The sequence below is a fragment of the Charadrius vociferus genome, unplaced genomic scaffold, assembly GCF_000708025.1.
Source record: "Charadrius vociferus isolate BGI_N301 unplaced genomic scaffold, ASM70802v2 scaffold162, whole genome shotgun sequence".
Taxonomy (NCBI): domain Eukaryota; kingdom Metazoa; phylum Chordata; class Aves; order Charadriiformes; family Charadriidae; genus Charadrius; species Charadrius vociferus.
The window spans coordinates 1,553,315-1,572,891 of NW_009647236.1; the positions used below are offsets into that span (position 1 = coordinate 1,553,315).

Genomic DNA, 19,577 nt, shown 5'->3' on the forward strand with positions numbered 1-19,577 from the left:
AAGAGCCGATCAGTGTGTCTTTAAGTGAGTGGTGCCAATGGGAATGGCATGTTAGGCAGGGCAGCTGCAAGCTCGGCCTGAAACATGACCACCCTTGAAACCCTATCTCTACTCCACTGACCCATGCAGGCTGACTTCATGCTGTTGACTGACCGTGCGGGTTGTGTCAATGCCTGAAATGTGACTGCTTCCTGGCAGCGGGGCAGATCCTGCCTGTATGACTGGTAACGTGTTACTCGAAGCAGGGGAGAAGTTGCATTTACGCATCTTTTCTGTAGCTGACCACGGAGGACTGAACTTGGCTAGTGTCTCTCATGCTGATGTCCCAGGTTACCCGAGTGGAAAGTGTTTGCTTTCCTCTTTGTGCTAAATGAAGGTCTGGGAGGTGTTTCATATAGCTATAAAAAAAATGAAAATGTAAGATCACGTTTCCCAAGGATGCTTACCAACAAAACCTGTTATCTGTGGGGTGGGATAATCCTCCCTCAAATAGGATTTCCCTGCAAAACACGCTTCCATGTGTTACACTCCCAAATCTTTATGGAGGATAGTCTCCACAACAGATGAAGCTGCGTCCCAACGGTTTATTTACTTTAGCTTTATCCCTTGCAGTCACTGCACCCATGCAGAGCTTTACCTGGTGCCCCTTGATCTAAAATGCCTCATGAGATGGAGCTGCCTGGCATGAGGGGAGGCTGTGCGGCAGCACCGGGAAAACATTTCCCAAGAACCAACCTCTTCTTTTGCTAAGTCCCTGCCATCGCTATGAGCCACAGCGGGAGAAAGGGGTGACCTTTTTCCTTTTTTGTGCTGGGTGAAAGTCACTGTGTTGCAGGAGCGCAGAGGGGTGCGGAGGCCCGCGTGTGGCTGGAGCTTGCTGCGATAAGCTGGTTGTTTTCCCCTCTCTTTCCCCTTCACGGCGCTGTGCTGGGCTTATCTGGGTGCCTGAGTTATGTTAAGTAGCGAGTGCGTGCCTGCGCTCTGTTCTCCTCACTGCTTTTGCTCCTTGGATTTCAATTCCAAACATGGTTATCCATTTGGGGTCTCTCTCCTTTCCGCTGCCAAGTGATACACATTCCACATTCAACACCAGCTCCCTCCGCTGTTCTCTGGCAGTCGCTATTTCCAGTGCTGGAGGACTGGTGAGAGAGGCAGTGCAAGGAGATCTCGGTCCCGTCTGTGAGTTTTCCAGCTAATGGCCTCTACTCTTTCTTTGACTGAATTCTTTTGGCCTCATATTTGCCAGCTCCCTTTCTTGCTGCTGCGGCTAAGGAGGCAGCCAGCCACCAGTTTGTGAGCCGCGAAGAGGAGAAACGAACCCTTTGGAGATTTTTTCAGGCACAAAAGTGTTTGGTGGCGCTTTAACATGTTGCTCTGAAGCGCACTGCTGTGGGACTGACCCGGCGCTCAAGAGGAGGAACAACCACCCAGCAGCTCTGGTTTCAGACCTCTGCGGCACCCTTTGTTTATGACAATTCATTCTGAGCACAGGACGGCCGGGGAGGGTGGGGAGTGGGGAAGGATGAGCGCAAACAGCCTTTCGTGGGACCAGGCTATTCTCCAGGCCCCGGTGTGCGATGCCTGGAAGGAGATCATGGAGGGAGCAGCCTACCACCTGGCCAGCTGCATCGTCCTCCTGGGTTACATGGGGGGAAGTGGCATCTTCGGGTCCCTCTATATCTTTGGCTTCCTGGCCCCAGGCTACTTCTGCTATGCTCTGTGGGGCTGGCTGAGTGCCTGTGGGCTTGATATCTTCGTCTGGAACATGCTGCTCGTCCTCATCTGCTTGCTTCAGCTGGCTCACCTGGCATACCGGCTGCGCAGAGACACCATCCCAGAAGAGTTTGACCTCCTCTACAAGACCATGTACCTGCCCTTGCAGGTGCCCCTGGAAGTCTACAAAGAAATCGTGAAGTGCTGTGAAGAGCAAGTCCAGTCACTAGTCAGAGACCAGAATTACGCGGTGGAGGGCAAGACGCCCATCGACCGTCTCTCTTTGCTGCTGTCTGGCAGGTAAAGCGTCTCCTGTTTCTGAACAAAGTGTGACAGCAAAGCACTTTGGCTTGTTGTTGTGTTTTCACCCTCTGTGGAAACTGGGGTGAGGATTGTTTCCTTCCTCTGAAAGGGCTTTGAAATATGCATGTTTGTTGGGGAGGGGGGTAATTTGTTTTGGGGGGGTCATTTTATTTATTTATTTATTTAGTCTAAATTACAATATTTCAGGGAACGGTTTGCAGAGTCAAGCTATGTGCACTAAAGCATCCAGCTCAGCCTTGCCTGTGATGCAGTTGGGGAATCCTTACCTTTTTCTCAGTCATTTTAAATTGATCTTATTTCTGATGGGAGCAGACTGCCTGTGAGAGAGTGTTTCTCCAGGCAGGAAGGCAGTGTGTCTGGACCTGTGGTCTCTGGGGGTACCAGACGTACCTCTGTGATGTGAACGGCTGTGCACTGAGTGCGCTGAGTCCTCAGTTCGCCTGCTTCCCCCTGACCAGTAGTGTTCAGGGAGAGGTCCCACCCCTGTTCCCAACACCTCAACCCTCAGGGCTCCAAAAGTTTTCACTTTGAAGGTCATTTAATCAAAAGAGAGAGCGTTCTCCTACAGTGGATCCTGCCTCTTCAGGTCTCTTTCTTTCCCTGTGCTGCCATGCATTCATGATATTCCTTCCTCTGGACTACCAAGGAAGACCTCAGGGACCTCTAGATAGTTGCAGTGGGGATTTGATTATTTAGTGAACTGTGCTGATGAAGTACTGGCGCTTGTTCACCTGAGATCCCGTGGCATGCCACTACGAACATATCTCTTAATAATTTACAAAATCCAAATGCATACAGATAGTAATGCTATTGGCTTCCCAGCTGCTTCCAGGCACTTGGCACTAATGTCAAGTGAGAGTGGGAAAGGAAGGAGATCTGTAAATGGGAGTAGTACTGAACTGCGGGAGGTGTGTCTCAAGGATTTTCCTTTGGGAAGACAAACCCAGCATCACCTGGGGCTCGTGTTTTGCTGTGGTAGTCCATCCTCTCTGGTGAGGAGGTCTGTAAAGAAGGGCTGTCCTTCCTTTTTTTGGTGTTTGTCCCTTTTCTAGGATGTGTTAAGAGCATCCTGGGACCACTGACCAGTGCTGAATGGCAAAGCACTGGGAGGAAATTGGATATGCATGGTTCCATCAGGTGTCTTTCCTCTTACCAAACATCTGTACTGAGCAGCTTGTTCTGAAGTTTACCATGTTTGCAAATAACGTTAGCAGGGAAGAGTCTGTGCTATCTTGGCCCTGCACTGGATAAACTGATGCTGCTCTGTGGGCATGAAAGTGCTGCAATGGACAGTAAGACAGTGCTGGTGGGGTAGTCCTTTGCTCTCTTTTGCAGTGGTAAGTATGCATCTTGGCTGCTATAGGATGCTCTATGGAGTTGGGATAGGATTTGCATTTCCTGGTACCCACTCTGTTGCCTTGGGAGGTCTTTGCTGACCCAGCAGAGCATTGCTACTGTTATGGTGCCCCCTCTTAAGCCAAACAATAGCAAGACAAAGGATGCTTGGAAATGCAGAATGTGCCAGGATTGGGAAACCTGCCTGGTGATCCCTGACCCTTCCAGGCAGCGCTCCCAACTGACTGGAAGTCAACAGTGAACTGAGCCTTGTAACTCCTGCAAGCTAGAATTGCCTTTGTGCATTGTACAACAGGGGAATGTGGTGACAGGGAGGCAAGAGGCCTCAGATCTGGTGGTGCAGAGCTATGAATAGAGCTACAGAGTGCCCCACCATCGCCCCAGGCCTATGCAGCTCTCCTTCCTTGCTCCCACAGCCGAGCTGGGTGCAAGTTCGACCTTGACGTTGGTAGGCAATGGTAGCAAAAGTAGGGGAAAGGGATGCTTGGGAGGCCAAGAGAGATTGAATAGTAATGGACAGCAAACTATGAGCTCACAGCATGATGTGTCAGGAGCGATGGCCAATGCGACTTTTGGGGGTTCTGGGTGCAACAGCCTCCCAGCATTGAGGCAAGGAATGCCCTCGTGCAACCCTGGGGACAGGAAGATGATGCCACAGGCTGGCTTAGAAGTACCTGAAAAGCAGGTGCAGTCTTGCGGGCTGAGAAGTCCTGGTTTGGGACCAAGCATTGCACCTGTGGGTGTTGGCTTTGTAGCAGGAAACAGAAAACAGATGGAATATGGGGAACTGGCAGCAAACATTGTTTCCCACAGAGGAAGGGGGGACAGCCTCATAGTCTGGAACATCTGCAGCTGTCCTGGAGAGGGTATGAGACCCATGTGAGATGAGAAGTACTTTCCTCCCTGGTGGAACTGGCTGCCTGCATGTTGTGTGAGCTCATCAGGTTCACGTGACATCTATTTTGTGGCTTAAGCCTGTGTGCCTCACCTGTCCTCTCTGCAGGGTCCGAGTGAGCCAGGATGGACAATTCCTTCACTACATCTTTCCGTACCAGTTCCTGGACTCTCCAGAATGGGAGTCGCTGCGACCTTCTGAGGAAGGAACTTTCCAGGTAACCCTGTGCAGCCTCACAGCAGCCCAGCTTTGCTCCTTGCTGCTTCATTGCATGTCTGAGAAGGGGATGGAGAGGGCTCATTATGCCATTCAGAGCTAACTGGGAATACTTTCTTCCCCTTCCTCATGGTTTAGTAAGCACAGGATGGTGTGATCAGCTGTGTTATCTTTTTTTCTACCTTCCTGGAAGACCTCAGTGTGTGCTCCTACTATCAGCTGATAGCAGGGAGGGTGGACCGTGGTGCTCCTTCCAGTTTAGCAGGGAGATGAGGTATCACATTGCTGGCTCTGTCCCACTACAGCATTCCCTAGTACCTGTATTGACACATTTTCCCTTCACGCTGCTAGCAAGGCGCATCGTTCCAGGATCAGGATGGCAGCCATAGCAATATGCGGCAGTGATGTAAATCCATAAATATCCTGTTCTTCACAGAAGTTTCTGATGGTGATGTGTTTGGGGTAGAGAAGCAGAAAGGATGATTCACACCCGAATATGGTTCTTTCTGAGCAGAAGAATCCCTTGCTGAGAGGCCAGACAAATTCTTACTTGCAGCAACTGAAAGGATTTTGCTCTTGCTGTCAACACCCCACAGTATTTGTTTGGCTTTCCTTCTGGAGGAGATTACTTAAGCCCACATCTCTCTGCCTTTAACTCATGTCCCAGGACAGGCTGATCCCTGTCAAGATGTCAATCTGGAATATGTCAGTTAGGGCATATGAAGAGGGATTTTGCCAGTTCCTTGGGATCATGGGACAGTCATGAGGGAATGATGATGCTTTCTCATGAGGGCAGCCACGTTCAGACTTGGTTAAACCAGGGCAGCTCTCCGAATCTGCTTTTCTCGGGTCTGAATTTGGCTCATGTACTATGTGAATAGGTCATGGTGGTCGCTTCTGAAACCTATGCCATTGCCAGTGATTATGGTCTTGCAAGAAGAACAGTTGCAGGAGATGGCTGACTTGTGGCTGTGGCACAGGGCTACAGCTCACGAGCAGAAATAAGGATGTCAGGCCAAAATAATGGGGTGTAGAGGGCAACAACAGCGTGGCTGTGCTAGGGGTGGGGGTATGTCATGTTTTGCATGGGGCTTCAATCCAGCAGCAGATAGCTGCAAGCTCCTGGACCGTATTTGTCTAAGAGTTGAGCAGAGAGAACGATGGCTGCCCGGTGCTCCTGGCAGTGAAATGGCTGTCTGGATGGCAAATAACCTGCAAAGACATCTTCAGCATTTTCTCAGCTAATTTCTATGGAACTGAATGTTCCCCGGCCGCTTGAGTGTCTTTATCTGTGGTGCGTGAAGACAGATTGAGAGCAAGCTGGTGCCAAGCTGCAGCAGCCCTGCCAGCCCCACACTCCTGGCCCCTCTCCTGCTCTGCGAGAGAGGGATGGTTGGAGAGGTCAGCTGTGCCTGGCACCAGGATGGGGAGGTAGAGTCCTAGGTGGGGAAAGGCTGCAGCCATGTGCTGGATATGCCTAAACCCCACGTCTGCTTTCTGAGGAACACGAAGTAGCAGATGAGACTGGCATCTAGCAGGTGAGACTTGACAGGTCCTTGTTCCTAGCAGGACATCATTCTTTATGGCCATGCTTAGCCATGGTGAGGTGTTGCTTTTGGCAGCTGTTTGACTCACCAGTTCCTCTTACTTAAGTAGTTAATAAAACTCTGTGGCATGTCTCAACCTTATTCCCAGCGTCGCAATCATTTGGTTAAAAAAGTGCATCTTTGACTCTGGGACTTTGCTGGAGGAGGGCATGGAAGGTTTTCCTTGCCCAAGTTTTCCCCACAGCTCTCTGGATTGAGCAGTTTCAACCCTGAGCCCACTGAAAAATGGCAGAAGTGCAACTCATTCTATAAGGAGAGCCAGTTTCCTTGAGCTTTCTGCTTTGGCTGTGTCTTCTTCCCACAGGCTGCTGGCTCCCAGTGCCTGAAGGAGTTGGGTTTCAGGACTGGCACTTTCCCCCAGAATGCTGAATTATGGGCTCTGCCAATACCAGAGCACTTGTGTCGAGGGGATTCATGACTGAAATCTGTCCTGCTGCTCTGGTTAGGAGGCAGGTTTTCTCATTACATCTCACTTAATCCTTCACAAGAAGCAGAGGCTTTCGATTGCTGTGCCAGAAATTGGTTGGGAAAATGAGATTCTGGTCATTTCGGTTTCCATGTGACCCTTTCTCTCGCTCACCCCAGCCTGGGAAAGTTCTCAGGTTTTATCTCCTATATTTCTTTCATAAGGCAGCTGCTTGCATGGCAGTGGCATTAAATATCAAGCCCAAGGACACACACATGGAGCCAAGCTGTGTTCAGCTTCCCAGTGGCCCTCTGCCATGGTGGCTGGCCAAGGAGACCCCTGGATATAGAGTGAAAGGGAGCCCCCAGGATATTTTGGCTCCAGCACTTGTTCACATGCCAGTGTCTCCATTACACTCGGATGTTCTTCTTTGGCCCAAGGCAGTTTGACCCTTCCTGTGTTTGTTACCTTTTATTATTATTATTAAATTTATATATTGCAATATATGTTCATGTATTACATGATGGTTTTTATTATTAATAGTCTGGTCTTACAGCTAGGAGGAAAAGTGACTCTGTTCACATTGGCAAAACCCAAAGAAAAATGAAATGTTCTCTAAAATCAATCCAGTAAAACCTTGAATGCACTCCCTACCTACACACAAACAAAGTAAAACGCTTTTACTTCCTCCCCCACTGAGCTGTACTGTGCACCCTTCAAGGCCGTTCAGCCCTACAGCGCCTGGCAGAGCTGATGAGACGGGATGTCCCTCCTGCAGAGGGTAACCAGGCAAGCTTTCCAAGTGGCCCTTCCCATACCCAGGGCCTCTTGGAGCAGGAGGTGTGTGACCCAGGGGCAGAACAGGACAGCAGCCTGCTGCAGGGCTACTCACTGGTGACTTGGGCCAGCTGGGCACACAGAAACACCTCCCTCCATAAAGTTTCTGTAGAGGCATAAGGCCACCTGTGCCACATTGCTCATTTCAGCTACATCACTCAGGTATCAACACGGAGGACCATCTGAAAGCGAGAGGGTGAAGTGTAGCTCGTTATGTGGCTAGGTTAAGCAAGGGCATGCTGCTAATTGCATAGGAACACCTGATCTCTGTCTCCTTGGGGAGAAGAAGCAGAGGCAGGTCAAGATTTATCTGATCATTTGGCTTGAGCGATCTGGCCCTCCAGCCCTGCCATCTCCAAGGAGAGCAGACATCAAAGGGGCTGGGGTCCTTCACTGGAGAGAAGCATGCAGCCCCAAGGTGGGTGACCCCTACCTGGGCTGTAGGGCTTAGTCTGCTCCCTCCCTGCCCCACAGGTCACTCTGACAGCTGAGACTGACTGCAGCTTCATCACGTGGCCAAGGAAGAAGCTGTATCTCCTCCTGAGGAAGGACCGCTACATTGCCCGGCTCTTCTCCTCCTATCTGGGCTATGACATCTCAGAGAAGCTCTACTCCCTCAACGAGAAGCTCTTCGCCAAGTTTGGCCTTCGCTTTGACATCCGTTTGCCCAGCCTCTACCACGTCCTCGGCCCCGCCTAGAGTTGGTGACAGACAGTGCCCAGCATGGGGTGTTCAGTGTAGCTGCGAGGACATGAAATGTGGCAGTAGCTGGAAACTTGATTAAACTATATAGGAGTAGTTCAACTAAGTACAATATATGCCATCCTTGTCCCTTTGCAATTCACCATTAGCTTGTCCGGAGCAGGCTTTAGACCTCTCCTGACAGTTGTAAATTGAATGTGACTTGAAACGCTAAGTGGATGTTCTGGAGCTACAGGGTTTATTAGCGTGTAAGTAACAGTTTCGCAGACTAGTGTCAGTGATGCAGTATATAATAAAATGGACATGTCTGATTATGCCCTCTCTGACTTTAGGCCATCAAGGTCTCAGTGTCCTCAGCACAGGTGATTGGAGTAGTTTTCAGCTTATGGGATCAGTAGCGAACCTGTGGACTTCCTGAGGATGGGCAAAATAGCCAGTCGTGGAGCTGCTGTGAGATCCATGACTGATAATCTCTCAGTACAGGGCTGCTTTCAAGGACAGAGGAGTTGTTTGCCAAACGTAGTGCAGGCTGCACCTGGATTGCATCATCACATGAGGCTGAATATTAAGTGCTACTGGTTGAAATAATGATAAGTGGGGAAATCAGTGGAGTACCTGTTTACACACTGCCAATTTCAGTGCTGAAGAGTTGATGTGTCTATTTTTCTTCTTCAGAGTCATTTTGTTGTAATGCCTACGTGCCTTCTTCCAGGGAAGAGTTCTAATGTTATTCAAGTGTTTTCTGTGCACTTGCTTACTTGATTCCAAATTGCTTTGGGCCTTGGTATCTCCTTTTTAATACTTGTGTGGCTTTCCCCTTGAATCAGTATTGGCTTTTGAACACTCAACTTGGATGAATCCCAGCATCCCTGGATGGAAGGCGTGTGTTTGGATTGAAGGCAAGCCACGGAAATAAGATTTCTCTTTGGAAAATTAAGAAAGCTTTTTGAACTCTTGCTGGGTGGAAAACTGAAAGTGCCATGAAGATGGTCTGTATGGCCACGGTATTCTCAAGGGAGAAAGGAAGATTTGAGCCTTGATGGTCGAACAGTTTTACAAATCTTCCTTTTAAAATACTGGGCCTGAAAGCACCTAAATTAATCTCTAGCATGTGCTCAGAGGTCTGCCTTTTAAAAGGCTGTATCATTCTCTCTGCCATGTCGTGTTCAGCCCCAGCAGAAAAGTTGTACAGTTTCTAATGAGAGCTTTGTGCTGTTACCGCCGTGGGGTTAAAGCTTCTTGTCTGCCTTCTGCAGGGAAGTCACAACGGGTGTCCTTGCCCAGCGAGTGCCTTTGGGGTTACTGCGACGCCACTGTCCATGTTCTGGAAGATGCCAGAGGAAGCACCTTCTTTGTCTAAATGAGTCGTTAACATTGTGTTCCAGAGTATCTTCTATCTCAGGAATACCTCCCTAACTGAGGAGGGAAATGAATAACTTTTTTTTTTGTCACTTTCTTTGATGTTGCCACAAAAGTTTTCTGGTAGTATGGAAAGGCGGGAGAAACTGCAATGTTGCTTCTCAGAATGCTTCCTCTAATGTAGTTCTACATTGCTATTCATAGCAGTTCAGTTTTGTCTCACAGATCTTATGTAAAATATCTTTCTCGTAAGTGTTTCCAATCTTGCCATCCCAACTCGCCATTATACCAAATGTCAGCCTATCGTGGAAAGAGGGCCCCTTATAATACTGATTTTTGCAGAGGCCTAAAGGTAGGTAAGTTGTTGTTGGGATCATCTAGCAAGTACACGGCAATAGTATGAAAAACAGAACTTGGCTCCCAAGATTTTTACTGTAGTGCTTTGGCTATACGATCATTCTTCCCTTTTTGCAGTGAAGGTCAAGAGAAATGAAGTTCTTCATTTCCTCATACCTCTTGCAGCTGAGCCTTGTTCTGCTTCAGCCAGTAGGATTTATTTCTTCATTTTAATAAGGCACTGCTGGAGAGAAGGTTCCCTGTTTCACTTAACCCTTAACAGAAAGCATCTTTCTGCGTGGATCGTACTCACCCCCTGTGCAAAACTTAAATTTGTCTTGTTTCCTTCTCACCTGGTAACCTGCTGAGTTGGCAGAGCCTTTGCTGTTCTTAGGAGTCTTGCTGCTCTGTGGGCTAATCACTGGGGAGACAGATTGTACTGTCCAAGACCACGATGAATTCTTTAAGGTTGCCATAAAGCGTTGCTTCAGCCTCACCCAGCAGATAGAGCTATTCCAGAGCGCTGTTAGTAGAAGAGCCGATCAGTGTGTCTTTAAGTGAGTGGTGCCAATGGGAATGGCATGTTAGGCAGGGCAGCTGCAAGCTCGGCCTGAAACATGACCACCCTTGAAACCCTATCTCTACTCCACTGACCCATGCAGGCTGACTTCATGCTGTTGACTGACCGTGCGGGTTGTGTCAATGCCTGAAATGTGACTGCTTCCTGGCAGCGGGGCAGATCCTGCCTGTATGACTGGTAACGTGTTACTCGAAGCAGGGGAGAAGTTGCATTTACGCATCTTTTCTGTAGCTGACCACGGAGGACTGAACTTGGCTAGTGTCTCTCATGCTGATGTCCCAGGTTACCCGAGTGGAAAGTGTTTGCTTTCCTCTTTGTGCTAAATGAAGGTCTGGGAGGTGTTTCATATAGCTATAAAAAAAATGAAAATGTAAGATCACGTTTCCCAAGGATGCTTACCAACAAAACCTGTTATCTGTGGGGTGGGATAATCCTCCCTCAAATAGGATTTCCCTGCAAAACACGCTTCCATGTGTTACACTCCCAAATCTTTATGGAGGATAGTCTCCACAACAGATGAAGCTGCGTCCCAACGGTTTATTTACTTTAGCTTTATCCCTTGCAGTCACTGCACCCATGCAGAGCTTTACCTGGTGCCCCTTGATCTAAAATGCCTCATGAGATGGAGCTGCCTGGCATGAGGGGAGGCTGTGCGGCAGCACCGGGAAAACATTTCCCAAGAACCAACCTCTTCTTTTGCTAAGTCCCTGCCATCGCTATGAGCCACAGCGGGAGAAAGGGGTGACCTTTTTCCTTTTTTGTGCTGGGTGAAAGTCACTGTGTTGCAGGAGCGCAGAGGGGTGCGGAGGCCCGCGTGTGGCTGGAGCTTGCTGCGATAAGCTGGTTGTTTTCCCCTCTCTTTCCCCTTCACGGCGCTGTGCTGGGCTTATCTGGGTGCCTGAGTTATGTTAAGTAGCGAGTGCGTGCCTGCGCTCTGTTCTCCTCACTGCTTTTGCTCCTTGGATTTCAATTCCAAACATGGTTATCCATTTGGGGTCTCTCTCCTTTCCGCTGCCAAGTGATACACATTCCACATTCAACACCAGCTCCCTCCGCTGTTCTCTGGCAGTCGCTATTTCCAGTGCTGGAGGACTGGTGAGAGAGGCAGTGCAAGGAGATCTCGGTCCCGTCTGTGAGTTTTCCAGCTAATGGCCTCTACTCTTTCTTTGACTGAATTCTTTTGGCCTCATATTTGCCAGCTCCCTTTCTTGCTGCTGCGGCTAAGGAGGCAGCCAGCCACCAGTTTGTGAGCCGCGAAGAGGAGAAACGAACCCTTTGGAGATTTTTTCAGGCACAAAAGTGTTTGGTGGCGCTTTAACATGTTGCTCTGAAGCGCACTGCTGTGGGACTGACCCGGCGCTCAAGAGGAGGAACAACCACCCAGCAGCTCTGGTTTCAGACCTCTGCGGCACCCTTTGTTTATGACAATTCATTCTGAGCACAGGACGGCCGGGGAGGGTGGGGAGTGGGGAAGGATGAGCGCAAACAGCCTTTCGTGGGACCAGGCTATTCTCCAGGCCCCGGTGTGCGATGCCTGGAAGGAGATCATGGAGGGAGCAGCCTACCACCTGGCCAGCTGCATCGTCCTCCTGGGTTACATGGGGGGAAGTGGCATCTTCGGGTCCCTCTATATCTTTGGCTTCCTGGCCCCAGGCTACTTCTGCTATGCTCTGTGGGGCTGGCTGAGTGCCTGCGGGCTTGATATCTTCGTCTGGAACATGCTGCTCGTCCTCATCTGCTTGCTTCAGCTGGCTCACCTGGCATACCGGCTGCGCAGAGACACCATCCCAGAAGAGTTTGACCTCCTCTACAAGACCATGTACCTGCCCTTGCAGGTGCCCCTGGAAGTCTACAAAGAAATCGTGAAGTGCTGTGAAGAGCAAGTCCAGTCACTAGTCAGAGACCAGAATTACGCGGTGGAGGGCAAGACGCCCATCGACCGTCTCTCTTTGCTGCTGTCTGGCAGGTAAAGCGTCTCCTGTTTCTGAACAAAGTGTGACAGCAAAGCACTTTGGCTTGTTGTTGTGTTTTCACCCTCTGTGGAAACTGGGGTGAGGATTGTTTCCTTCCTCTGAAAGGGCTTTGAAATATGCATGTTTGTTGGGGAGGGGGGTAATTTGTTTTGGGGGGGTCATTTTATTTATTTATTTATTTAGTCTAAATTACAATATTTCAGGGAACGGTTTGCAGAGTCAAGCTATGTGCACTAAAGCATCCAGCTCAGCCTTGCCTGTGATGCAGTTGGGGAATCCTTACCTTTTTCTCAGTCATTTTAAATTGATCTTATTTCTGATGGGAGCAGACTGCCTGTGAGAGAGTGTTTCTCCAGGCAGGAAGGCAGTGTGTCTGGACCTGTGGTCTCTGGGGGTACCAGACGTACCTCTGTGATGTGAACGGCTGTGCACTGAGTGCGCTGAGTCCTCAGTTCGCCTGCTTCCCCCTGACCAGTAGTGTTCAGGGAGAGGTCCCACCCCTGTTCCCAACACCTCAACCCTCAGGGCTCCAAAAGTTTTCACTTTGAAGGTCATTTAATCAAAAGAGAGAGCGTTCTCCTACAGTGGATCCTGCCTCTTCAGGTCTCTTTCTTTCCCTGTGCTGCCATGCATTCATGATATTCCTTCCTCTGGACCACCAAGGAAGACCTCAGGGACCTCTAGATAGTTGCAGTGGGGATTTGATTATTTAGTGAACTGTGCTGATGAAGTACTGGCGCTTGTTCACCTGAGATCCCGTGGCATGCCACTACGAACATATCTCTTAATAATTTACAAAATCCAAATGCATACAGATAGTAATGCTATTGGCTTCCCAGCTGCTTCCAGGCACTTGGCACTAATGTCAAGTGAGAGTGGGAAAGGAAGGAGATCTGTAAATGGGAGTAGTACTGAACTGCGGGAGGTGTGTCTCAAGGATTTTCCTTTGGGAAGACAAACCCAGCATCACCTGGGGCTCGTGTTTTGCTGTGGTAGTCCATCCTCTCTGGTGAGGAGGTCTGTAAAGAAGGGCTGTCCTTCCTTTTTTTGGTGTTTGTCCCTTTTCTAGGATGTGTTAAGAGCATCCTGGGACCACTGACCAGTGCTGAATGGCAAAGCACTGGGAGGAAATTGGATATGCATGGTTCCATCAGGTGTCTTTCCTCTTACCAAACATCTGTACTGAGCAGCTTGTTCTGAAGTTTACCATGTTTGCAAATAACGTTAGCAGGGAAGAGTCTGTGCTATCTTGGCCCTGCACTGGATAAACTGATGCTGCTCTGTGGGCATGAAAGTGCTGCAATGGACAGTAAGACAGTGCTGGTGGGGTAGTCCTTTGCTCTCTTTTGCAGTGGTAAGTATGCATCTTGGCTGCTATAGGATGCTCTATGGAGTTGGGATAGGATTTGCATTTCCTGGTACCCACTCTGTTGCCTTGGGAGGTCTTTGCTGACCCAGCAGAGCATTGCTACTGTTATGGTGCCCCCTCTTAAGCCAAACAATAGCAAGACAAAGGATGCTTGGAAATGCAGAATGTGCCAGGATTGGGAAACCTGCCTGGTGATCCCTGACCCTTCCAGGCAGCGCTCCCAACTGACTGGAAGTCAACAGTGAACTGAGCCTTGTAACTCCTGCAAGCTAGAATTGCCTTTGTGCATTGTACAACAGGGGAATGTGGTGACAGGGAGGCAAGAGGCCTCAGATCTGGTGGTGCAGAGCTATGAATAGAGCTACAGAGTGCCCCACCATCGCCCCAGGCCTATGCAGCTCTCCTTCCTTGCTCCCACAGCCGAGCTGGGTGCAAGTTCGACCTTGACGTTGGTAGGCAATGGTAGCAAAAGTAGGGGAAAGGGATGCTTGGGAGGCCAAGAGAGATTGAATAGTAATGGACAGCAAACTATGAGCTCACAGCATGATGTGTCAGGAGCGATGGCCAATGCGACTTTTGGGGGTTCTGGGTGCAACAGCCTCCCAGCATTGAGGCAAGGAATGCCCTCGTGCAACCCTGGGGACAGGAAGATGATGCCACAGGCTGGCTTAGAAGTACCTGAAAAGCAGGTGCAGTCTTGCGGGCTGAGAAGTCCTGGTTTGGGACCAAGCATTGCACCTGTGGGTGTTGGCTTTGTAGCAGGAAACAGAAAACAGATGGAATATGGGGAACTGGCAGCAAACATTGTTTCCCACAGAGGAAGGGGGGACAGCCTCATAGTCTGGAACATCTGCAGCTGTCCTGGAGAGGGTATGAGACCCATGTGAGATGAGAAGTACTTTCCTCCCTGGTGGAACTGGCTGCCTGCATGTTGTGTGAGCTCATCAGGTTCACGTGACATCTATTTTGTGGCTTAAGCCTGTGTGCCTCACCTGTCCTCTCTGCAGGGTCCGAGTGAGCCAGGATGGACAATTCCTTCACTACATCTTTCCGTACCAGTTCCTGGACTCTCCAGAATGGGAGTCGCTGCGACCTTCTGAGGAAGGAACTTTCCAGGTAACCCTGTGCAGCCTCACAGCAGCCCAGCTTTGCTCCTTGCTGCTTCATTGCATGTCTGAGAAGGGGATGGAGAGGGCTCATTATGCCATTCAGAGCTAACTGGGAATACTTTCTTCCCCTTCCTCATGGTTTAGTAAGCACAGGATGGTGTGATCAGCTGTGTTATCTTTTTTTCTACCTTCCTGGAAGACCTCAGTGTGTGCTCCTACTATCAGCTGATAGCAGGGAGGGTGGACCGTGGTGCTCCTTCCAGTTTAGCAGGGAGATGAGGTATCACATTGCTGGCTCTGTCCCACTACAGCATTCCCTAGTACCTGTATTGACACATTTTCCCTTCACGCTGCTAGCAAGGCGCATCGTTCCAGGATCAGGATGGCAGCCATAGCAATATGCGGCAGTGATGTAAATCCATAAATATCCTGTTCTTCACAGAAGTTTCTGATGGTGATGTGTTTGGGGTAGAGAAGCAGAAAGGATGATTCACACCCGAATATGGTTCTTTCTGAGCAGAAGAATCCCTTGCTGAGAGGCCAGACAAATTCTTACTTGCAGCAACTGAAAGGATTTTGCTCTTGCTGTCAACACCCCACAGTATTTGTTTGGCTTTCCTTCTGGAGGAGATTACTTAAGCCCACATCTCTCTGCCTTTAACTCATGTCCCAGGACAGGCTGATCCCTGTCAAGATGTCAATCTGGAATATGTCAGTTAGGGCATATGAAGAGGGATTTTGCCAGTTCCTTGGGATCATGGGACAGTCATGAGGGAATGATGATGCTTTCTCATGAGGGCAGCCACGTTCAGACTTGGTTAAACCAGGGCAGCTCTCCGAATCTGCTTTTCTCGGGTCTGAATTTGGCTCATGTACTATGTGAATAGGTCATGGTGGTCGCTTCTGAAACCTATGCCATTGCCAGTGATTATGGTCTTGCAAGAAGAACAGTTGCAGGAGATGGCTGACTTGTGGCTGTGGCACAGGGCTACAGCTCACGAGCAGAAATAAGGATGTCAGGCCAAAATAATGGGGTGTAGAGGGCAACAACAGCGTGGCTGTGCTAGGGGTGGGGGTATGTCATGTTTTGCATGGGGCTTCAATCCAGCAGCAGATAGCTGCAAGCTCCTGGACCGTATTTGTCTAAGAGTTGAGCAGAGAGAACGATGGCTGCCCGGTGCTCCTGGCAGTGAAATGGCTGTCTGGATGGCAAATAACCTGCAAAGACATCTTCAGCATTTTCTCAGCTAATTTCTATGGAACTGAATGTTCCCCGGCCGCTTGAGTGTCTTTATCTGTGGTGCGTGAAGACAGATTGAGAGCAAGCTGGTGCCAAGCTGCAGCAGCCCTGCCAGCCCCACACTCCTGGCCCCTCTCCTGCTCTGCGAGAGAGGGATGGTTGGAGAGGTCAGCTGTGCCTGGCACCAGGATGGGGAGGTAGAGTCCTAGGTGGGGAAAGGCTGCAGCCATGTGCTGGATATGCCTAAACCCCACGTCTGCTTTCTGAGGAACACGAAGAAGTAGCAGATGAGACTGGCATCTAGCAGGTGAGACTTGACAGGTCCTTGTTCCTAGCAGGACATCATTCTTTATGGCCATGCTTAGCCATGGTGAGGTGTTGCTTTTGGCAGCTGTTTGACTCACCAGTTCCTCTTACTTAAGTAGTTAATAAAACTCTGTGGCATGTCTCAACCTTATTCCCAGCGTCGCAATCATTTGGTTAAAAAAGTGCATCTTTGACTCTGGGACTTTGCTGGAGGAGGGCATGGAATATTTTCCTTGCCCAAGTTTTCCCCACAGCTCTCTGGATTGAGCAGTTTCAACCCTGAGCCCACTGAAAAATGGCAGAAGTGCAACTCATTCTATAAGGAGAGCCAGTTTCCTTGAGCTTTCTGCTTTGGCTGTGTCTTCTTCCCACAGGCTGCTGGCTCCCAGTGCCTGAAGGAGTTGGGTTTCAGGACTGGCACTTTCCCCCAGAATGCTGAATTATGGGCTCTGCCAATACCAGAGCACTTGTGTCGAGGGGATTCATGACTGAAATCTGTCCTGCTGCTCTGGTTAGGAGGCAGGTTTTCTCATTACATCTCACTTAATCCTTCACAAGAAGCAGAGGCTTTCGATTGCTGTGCCAGAAATTGGTTGGGAAAATGAGATTCTGGTCATTTCGGTTTCCATGTGACCCTTTCTCTCGCTCACCCCAGCCTGGGAAAGTTCTCAGGTTTTATCTCCTATATTTCTTTCATAAGGCAGCTGCTTGCATGGCAGTGGCATTAAATATCAAGCCCAAGGACACACACATGGAGCCAAGCTGTGTTCAGCTTCCCAGTGGCCCTCTGCCATGGTGGCTGGCCAAGGAGACCCCTGGATATAGAGTGAAAGGGAGCCCCCAGGATATTTTGGCTCCAGCACTTGTTCACATGCCAGTGTCTCCATTACACTCGGATGTTCTTCTTTGGCCCAAGGCAGTTTGACCCTTCCTGTGTTTGTTACCTTTTATTATTATTATTAAATTTCTATATTACAATATATGTTCATGTATTACATGATGTTTTTCATTATTAATAGTCTGGTCTTACAGCTAGGAGGAAAAGTGACTCTGTTCACATTGGCAAAACCCAAAGAAAAATGAAATGTTCTCTAAAATCAATCCAGTAAAACCTTGAATGCACTCCCTACCTACACACAAACAAAGTAAAACGCTTTTACTTCCTCCCCCACTGAGCTGTACTGTGCACCCTTCAAGGCCGTTCAGCCCTACAGCGCCTGGCAGAGCTGATGAGACGGGATGTCCCTCCTGCAGAGGGTAACCAGGCAAGCTTTCCAAGTGGCCCATACCCAGGGCCTCTTGGAGCAGGAGGTGTGTGACCCAGGGGCAGAACAGGACAGCAGCCTGCTGCAGGGCTACTCACTGGTGACTTGGGCCAGCTGGGCACACAGAAACACCTCCCTCCATAACGTTTCTGTAGAGGCATAAGGCCACCTGTGCCACATTGCTCATTTCAGCTACATCACTCAGGTATCAACACGGAGGACCATCTGAAAGCGAGAGGGTGAAGTGTAGCTCGTTATGTGGCTAGGTTAAGCAAGGGCATGCTGCTAATTGCATAGGTACACCTGATCTCTGTCTCCTTGGGGAGAAGAAGCAGAGGCAGGTCAAGATTTATCTGATCATTTGGCTTGAGCGATCTGGCCCTCCAGCCCTGCCATCTCCAAGGAGAGCAGACATCAAAGGGGCTGGGGTCCTTCACTGGAGAGAAGCATGCAGCCCCAAGGTGGGTGACCCCTACCTGGGCTGTAGGGCTTAGTCTGCTCCCTCCCTGCCCCACAGGTCACTCTGACGGCTGAGACTGACTGCAGCTTCATCACCTGGCCAAGGAAGAAGCTGTATCTCCTCCTGAGGAAGGACCGCTACATTGCCCGGCTCTTCTCCTCCTATCTGGGCTATGACATCTCAGAGAAGCTCTACTCCCTCAACGAGAAGCTCTTCGCCAAGTTTGGCCTTCGCTTTGACATCCGTTTGCCCAGCCTCTACCACATCCTCGGGCCAGCCTCCTCCGAGGGGGAGTCAGAGGACTGTGAGGAGCCGCCACCTGCCTCTGGCCAGGCTGATGCCTCTGAGCCCCCTCCACAGCCACCACCACCTCCGCCGGCTCCGCGCTCCCGGGCATCCCGGCCCGACAGTGACCTGCTGGGTGAGGACTCCACCAGTCTTGTCGTGGAAGATTTTGCTGAGTTGCCGGGGTCTTTTATGGACTATGTGAGCGAAGGGGAGTATATGAAGTGAGGGCACTCCTGGCACGGGCACGCCTCACCCTGTGTGGGACCCCCGCGTAAGTACCCTGATTGCGGAAGCAAGTCCTTCCCGCGATGCAAATGCCCGGGCAGAGCGGCGGTCCCCAGCCTCTCGCCCTCTTTTGCCATGGGTTTGCTCCTCTGCAGCATTTTTTTGCCTGCAGCCCCACAGAATCCCAGGAGGTGGGCTCCAGCTGCATGATTTTCTTAAGGAAAAGCAACAGGGTAAAGGCTCGACTCCAGGCATCGGCTGCATCGTGGGGTGGAAGGGATGGTAACTTGGCTGAAGGAAGCTCTTCCCTGCCCTGTCCTCTCTTCATCCCTCAGGGTAGGCAGAGAAACTGAAACAGTGTCCAGGCTGGTGGGTGGTACACCACTGCTCACAAAGACCCCACAGGACTCAACCTGGCTCTCGGTGAGGTAGAGCTGTGCTTGAAGATACTCCAGTTTTAACCTGAGGAAGATGTCTGCAGGCGATGAGAGAGCAGACAAGCCAGGAGGGGCTGACAGAGGTAGAAACAGCTGCAGGGTTTATAGCGGATTGATAACCAGGAGTTGCTGTACACCCTGCAAATGCTCAGTCTGGGCAGGGGGAGAAAGCTCAGTGTGCTTCCTCCCCCTGTCCACCACAGCGCATCCCAGCACTTGATCAGACCTCCTTGTTTCTGCTGAGCTTTGGCTCAGCCAGATCAGTAAGGTATTGAAAAGGCTGTCTGGTGTGGTATAGCTCTTGCCTCCAATCACCCTGAGTGGGCTGACAGGCTAAACCTTGTTTTAACACACCCCAAACTCTGCTTTCTGGTGAGTGGGAATAAGATGCTCTCTTCCAAAATGCCAATTCCTTACTCTGCAAGGAAAAAATTCCTGGGCCTGGTTGATGTTGGGTCAGAGGAGCAATGCAGGTGAACAGAAATAGACGGGAGGTTGACTCACGCTTGAAATTCAGACCCATGTGTCCAAGAGAGAAATTCCACACTGAGCTACTTTTAGCCAGCCACTGCCC

At 50.1% G+C, this 19,577-nt stretch overlaps 2 protein-coding genes across 5 annotated transcripts in view; both read left to right on the top strand.

The window, feature by feature from the left end:
- The first annotated feature begins 1,468 nt into the window (after positions 1–1,468).
- Positions 1,469–8,053, top strand: LOC104281844 (popeye domain-containing protein 2-like). Its single transcript, XM_009879893.1, has 3 exons — positions 1,469–2,013; positions 4,397–4,505; positions 7,829–8,053. The coding sequence occupies exons 1-3, from the start codon at positions 1,469–1,471 to the stop codon at positions 8,051–8,053; spliced, it is 879 nt and encodes a 292-aa protein (XP_009878195.1).
- Positions 8,054–11,752: 3,699 nt separating this feature from the next.
- The window catches only part of LOC104281847 (popeye domain-containing protein 2-like), a 10,846-nt gene continuing 3,021 nt past the window's right edge, over positions 11,753–19,577 (top strand). The window contains exons 1-4 of one of the 4 annotated variants that reach the window (XM_009879897.1): positions 11,807–12,297; positions 14,681–14,789; positions 18,111–18,306; positions 18,480–18,514. In XM_009879897.1, the coding sequence (XP_009878199.1) occupies positions 11,807–12,297; positions 14,681–14,789; positions 18,111–18,306; positions 18,480–18,514 (831 nt within the window). Of the gene's footprint in view, positions 12,298–14,680; positions 14,790–18,110; positions 18,567–19,577 lie in introns of those variants that run through there. The other 3 variants (XM_009879895.1, XM_009879894.1, XM_009879896.1) reach the window with 3 other exon arrangements.

Excerpts from the sequence above, each read along its gene's own strand:
- LOC104281844 (XM_009879893.1), top strand. The coding sequence starts at position 1,469 with ATGACAATTCATTCTGAGCACAGGACGGCCGGGGAGGGTGGGGAGTGG. Across the intron at positions 2,014-4,396 it reads TCTTTGCTGCTGTCTGGCAG|GGTCCGAGTGAGCCAGGATG; the intron begins GTAAAGCGTCTC and ends TCCTCTCTGCAG. Across the intron at positions 4,506-7,828 it reads CTGAGGAAGGAACTTTCCAG|GTCACTCTGACAGCTGAGAC; the intron begins GTAACCCTGTGC and ends CCTGCCCCACAG.